General features: G+C 43.8%; 1 protein-coding gene across 1 annotated transcript in view; it reads left to right on the top strand.

The window, feature by feature from the left end:
- The window catches only part of ARFGEF3 (ARFGEF family member 3), a 236678-nt gene extending 231397 nt beyond the window's left edge, over positions 1–5281 (top strand). The window contains exon 35 of the mRNA XM_030198524.1: positions 4838–5281. Within this exon, the coding sequence (XP_030054384.1) occupies positions 4838–5029 (192 nt within the window). The 3' untranslated portion in view covers positions 5030–5281. The remainder of the gene's footprint in view (positions 1–4837) is intronic.
- Positions 5282–6040: the final 759 nt, after the last annotated feature.

Raw genomic sequence — 6040 nt, forward strand, 5'->3', positions numbered from 1 at the left:
TCTAAGCTGAGTGGGAGTCCTCCACCTACAGTCCTGCCAGTAGGGAGTGCTGTTTCACCATCTCATTTTCAATAGTGAATGGCAGGCAAGTTCTGCAGGACTCCTTGGAACCTGCCTATCTTTAGCCATCGAAAACAATATTGAAGCACCTCCTGCCACTAGCAGCAATGCAGTTGGAGAACACCCGCTCAGCTTAGAGAGAGCAGTGGTTGCTACCCAGATAAGCTATTGGCCCAACATTGAAAAACACTTTAATTTCTCAAGATTTAATTTTAAATTTTTCTTAGAGGATGTGCTTAGTGTCTTGATCTGCAATCTTCACACCCTTGTGCATGTTTCACATTCTGCTGTCTAAAATATACAAGTTAGAATGTATCAAAGTAGGATTTTATTTTCACCCACTGGTCTAACAGCATAGTTTACCCTTTAATTAGAAAGAATAATTATAGAAATATTCAAAAAGTAGTATGAATAAGAAACCAAAAAGTGTTGATTGCATCCCAAATATTTCTGACCAGTGGCGTAGCTACGTGGGGCCAGGGGGGCCTGGTCCACCGTAGATTTGGCCCTGGACCCCCCTGCCGACGACCCTCTCGACCTCCCCTCCCGCCGCCAACCCTCTGTCGCAGTGGGCTACCTTTGCTGGCAGGGGACCCAAACCCCCGCCAGCCAAGGTCCTCTTCTTCCGGCGCAAGACTTTGTTCTGTTTCTGTGAGTCTGACATCCTGCCATCCTGCATGTACAACATGCAGGACATCAAGCCCAGCATCCTGTCCACGACAGCGGCCAATCCAGGCCAAGGGCACCTGGCAATTTTCCCAAACATATAAACATTCTATACATGTTATTCCTGGAATTGTGGATTTTTCCCAAGTCCATTTAGTAGCGGTTTATGGACTTGTGCTCTAGGAAACCGTCTAACCCCTTTTTAAACTCTGCTAAGCTAACCGCCTTCACCACATTCTCCGGCAACGAATTCCAAAGTTTAATTATGCATTGGGTGAAGAAATATTTTCTCTGATTTGTTTTAAATTTACTACACTGTAGTTTCATCGCATGCCCCCTAGTTCTAGTATTTTTGGAAAGCATGAACAGATGCTTCACATCCACCTGTTCCACTCCACTCAATATTTTATATACCTCTATCATGTCTCCCCTCAGCCATCTCTTCTCCAAGCTGAAAAGCCCTAGCAGTCTTTCTTCATAGGGAAGTCGTCCCATCCCTGCTATCATTTTAGTTGCCCTTCGCTGCACCTTTTCCAATTCTACTATATCTTTCTTGAGATGCGGTGACCAGAATTGAACACAATACTCAAGGTGCGGTTGCGCCATGGAGCGATACAATGACATTATAACATCCTCACACCTGTTTTCCATACCTTTCCTAATAATACCCAACATTCTATTCGTTTTCCTAGCCGCAGCAGCACACTGAGCAGAAGGTTTCAGTGTATTATCGACGACAACACCCAGATCCCTTTCTTGGTCCGTAACTCCTAACGTGGAACCTTGCATGACGTAGCTATAATTCGGGTTCTTTTTTTCTCACATGCATCACCTTGCACTTGCTCACATTAAACGTCATCTGCCATTTAGCTGCCCAGTCTCCCAGTCTCGTAAGGTCCTTCTGTAATTTTTCACAATCCTGTCGCGAGTTAACGACTTTGAATAACTTTGTGTCATCAGCAAATTTAATTACCTCGCTAGTTACTCCCATCTCTAAATCATTTATAAATATATTAAAAAGCAGCGGTCCTAGCACAGACCCCTGAGGAACCCCACTAACTACCCTTCTCCATTGTGAATACTGCCCATTTAACCCCACTCTCTGTCTCCTATCCTTCAACTAGTTTTTAATCCACAATAGGACATTTCCTCCTATCCCATGACCCTCCAATTTCCTCTGTAGCCTTTCATGAGGTTGTGACTCAGCAAGAAAAAAGTGAATGACCCAATCAAATCCTAGAACTTAATCCAGTAGGAAATCCATAGCAAGACTTTTGAACAGTGCAGACCACAAATGATCCATAGCCCAACTTGAAAGAGTTTGAGCTATTCTGCCAAAAAGAATGTTTATAAAAGGTCAGTGAAGCAAATGCTGACACATTTTGAATTATATATTTTAGTCAGCAGAATGAACAATGTACAAGGGTGTGAAAAACCTTTGCAATGTACTGTATATAACAGTGAACTATATAGGGCAACTTGCACACTGATTCTGAACTGCTGCATTTTTAGGTGTTCAGTGCTGTGTTGTTTTTAGGGTCCAGAGAGTTTAAAGAACCGGACTGGATAGTAATGTTGCATGATTCAACAAAATGCAACTACTTAAAAAAAAAAAAAGTTCTAGTGAGTAGCCCTGAAAGAGACCAGTATTATTTGCCTTTTGGGTTCTCATCTTCCCCTTCATCAGGCCCTATTATACCTCCTCAGCCCTTCATTTTAGGTGCATAGCAAGTATATTAACCTAATTGATTATTAGTTAATGGCAGTGTGTTTTTTATAGCAAAAAAGGTGCCAGTACTCAAATGCCAGGCCACCCTTCAGGGGTGGGATGATCACTGAGGGACCCACCCCACAATAGCCAGGCCCCCTGGAACCAGTCACAGAATCTATGACAAAGCAGAATTGGTGTGTAGAGCCTGAGCTCTTTCATTTAAACTTGGGGACCATGGGTCAATTTTAGCAGACAATGGAAAAGGTGCCGGTACTCAGAACCCCCCAAGTACCCCCTCAAAACAAGCCCTGGTTAAGGGGGGGGGCGATTCTGACATTACTTTGAAGAATGGGGTGCTATTTTGATTTTGTGTTCACAGTGAAAATGTTCCATATCTGAAATTTTCTGAGGATGTGCTTCTGCTTTTATTTGGATACATATTTGGTATATTCAGCTGAAACATTTAAATATTAGACAAGCATCAATGATGTGTGGAAAAATGGAACTTTGCCTAGAAAGGACAATTCTTAAGACAAGGGGTCATGATCTGACATTGAAGGTGGGGACATGGGAATATTCAGAGGAAATCTGAAAAAAAAGACTTCTGAGAGGGTGATAAATGCTTGGAATAGCCTACAAGCAGAAGTTATCACAACCAAACTGCTGAATATATTTGGAATAAAGACAGAGCACTGTGGGAAGCAGGGGTGTGCTGGTAAATTTTTAACAACAGGCTCTTTCTCCGGACGTAGCCAGCTCTGCAGTTGGAAGGGCCAGGGGTGGCTGGAGTGGGGGGGAGAGAGCAAAACTTGCCTCTCTCTCCTCCCTCCCTTCGTGCGGGCACGCTAGGCATACCTTTGCTGGCAGCCAATAAATGGACTGCCACCACTCCCAACATCTTGCTCTGAGCAGCATGCTGGAACTTCTTTCACATGCTCGAGAAGTCCCAAGTGCTGCTCAGAGCTGGAAACAAAGAGCGGGGAGCAGCAGCAGTCTATTTACTTGGCTGGCAGGGCTCAGCATCCCCACCAGTAAAGTAAAAGAGAATTCAGCAGGGGGCCCAAGCCCACATTTTGGGAGCCAGTTGTTAAAGTAGCCATGGAGGGCCCTACTTTAACAACCAGCTCCCAAAATTCTTAAAAACTTAACAACCGGCTCTTGCGAGCCTGTGAGAGCCTGCTCCAGCACACTACTGGTGGTAAGGGTGAGTGGGAGATATCAGATAGATTATATAAGGGAGGGGGTTTGAGTGTTTGCGTAGTGTTGTGGAACTTTACAGGACCAAGGAGTGCAGAATACAAACTAATGACAGTAAGGCCGCATCAGGCTTCTAATAAGTCACAGTTGCCATAGTGTAATCATATATGAGCTTGGGATTGTGGGATATTTTACTGGTTGTCTGAATTACTAGACACCTTGGTAGTAAGATGTGGAATGAGCGTTGTAAGAACTAAAGAAAAATAGGACAACAAGGCCTACCAGCAAAGGTGGTGGAGGCCATTATTTATACAGTAATGGCGTAAACAGAGGACAATAAAAGGAACAGAGCTGAGAAGTTAGTTAAAAAGCTGCCAGCAGAGAGGAGATCTGCTGTTAGAGTAGGTATGGGAGTTTATGTGGTGAGCTACCTGAACTGACAAAGACCAGAACCGAGATAACTGGGCAGACTGGAGGGCTCAATTGATCTTATCTATCATCATCTACCATACGTTAAGTGGAGCCCTCACTAGATCTCCTTGTAGAATGATCCTCAGAATTGAAAGAGCTCCTCAGAAGCCAGATATCAGTTAGGAATTCAAAGTTTACAGATATGTAATAAGTATGGCTAGTTTTGTTCCTCGAGGACCACAAACAGGTCTGGTTTTCAGGCTGACTGCATCAAATAGTCCTGAGATATATGTAGGTGCAATTAATCTAAAAACCGGGGAGTCTGATTTCAGTGGCGGTGGTGGCCACCATGTTAATTGCTGGCAGTGACATTTAAATTAATATGTATATTCAGCACTGCTGTGTCTGGTGCTTATTCAGTCACTTTAGTCCATTTAGCTTATCTGGATAGCAGCTATATTTTGTCTCTGTCAGGCCAATTTTCTCACTTCTCCCCCTCACAAATAGCGTTGGGCTATTTAGATGGATTTTTAGTTTGTTACAATCTATATAGTTGCCCAAGTTATACATTCACCAGCTGCCAGTGCACATAATACCTTGCTTTGACTATGAGCTCCCAGTTGCTACCCCGAAAACCAGTCCGGTTTGTGAATGCTGAGGATAGGAACTAGCCATTCCTGTTTCTGGATTCTTATGATGGCCACAAACTCAACTGTCAACTGTTTTAGGGTAGCAAGGGGATGAACGAACAGACACTATTTATTTTTCACCCCTTCATTTTTGTTCCTTTAGGCATGGACCGACATGGTGTTGACGGTTCTCAATCAGATCCAGATCCTGCCAGACCAGATGTTTACAGCTCTGCAGCCAGCTGTGTTTCCCTGTATCAGTCAGTTGACCTGTCATGTGACTGACGTCCGTGTTCGTCAGGCTGTGAGAGAATGGCTGGGCAGAATTGGCAGAATATATGATATTATTGTATAAGAACAATATTAAGGCTTAATTTCTGGAGCCAAATGAGATACCGCTATTGTAATTTCTTTAGTATTTTGCTACTGGGAGGGATTATACCTACAGTAACAGTGGTGTCAGTGTCTGCAAAACTATAGCTTCACTTTATGTGAATCTGGGTTCTGTAACTGCTTACTCAGTGCATTCCGGTGTCTGTGTTCTTGGCTTTCCTACTCAGAAAGGGGGAATATGAACATACTGGGAACTGAAATTAAAAATCTGGCTTTGACCTGAAGCCATATACATAACTACTACTAATCATTTCTATAGCGCTACTAGATGTACACAGCGCTGTCAACACTATATGCAGGTACTTTCTCTGTCCCTAGAGGGCTCACAATCTCAGTTGTTTTTTGTACCTGGGGCAATGAGCGTTAAGTGACTTGCCCAAGGTCACAAGCAGCTGTACTGGGAATCGAACCCAGGTTGCCAGGATGAAAGCCCACTGCAATTAGACCATTCCTCCCTTACATTGGAGTCAACAGAGCTATAGATTTCAGCAGCTACAATTCCACAAGTCTGGAAGTCCCCGATGGCAATAGGCCCATCATTTCCATAGGTCAGAGCTCTGGCATGTTCCTTCTACCTTTGGCAAAGGGAATGTGATCCTTCATTTCATCTTTAAATTATGACTTGTCTCAGTACTCCTTGAAGGTTCCAAAGTAATATTAATGCTACCTGCCTTGTTTGTCTGATGTAATTTGAAAACACACATACACACAAGTATAACTTTGAAGGAAGCAATCAGCCTTATAAAGTGATGGGCGCCCAGATTTCGACCCAAATCGGGAGATGGGCGCCCATCTCGCAAAGGCACCCAAATCGGTATAATCGAAAGCCGATTTTAGGCGCTTTAAACTGCACTCCTTCGCGGGAATGAACAAAGTTACGGGGGCGTGGTGAAGGCAGGACTGGGGCGTGTTTATCGGCCGAGCAGAGATGGGCGCCTTCGGCCGATAATCAAAAAAATGGCCATTTTTAGCG

This window comes from Microcaecilia unicolor, chromosome 3 (assembly GCF_901765095.1).
Source record: "Microcaecilia unicolor chromosome 3, aMicUni1.1, whole genome shotgun sequence".
Lineage (NCBI taxonomy): Eukaryota > Metazoa > Chordata > Amphibia > Gymnophiona > Siphonopidae > Microcaecilia > Microcaecilia unicolor.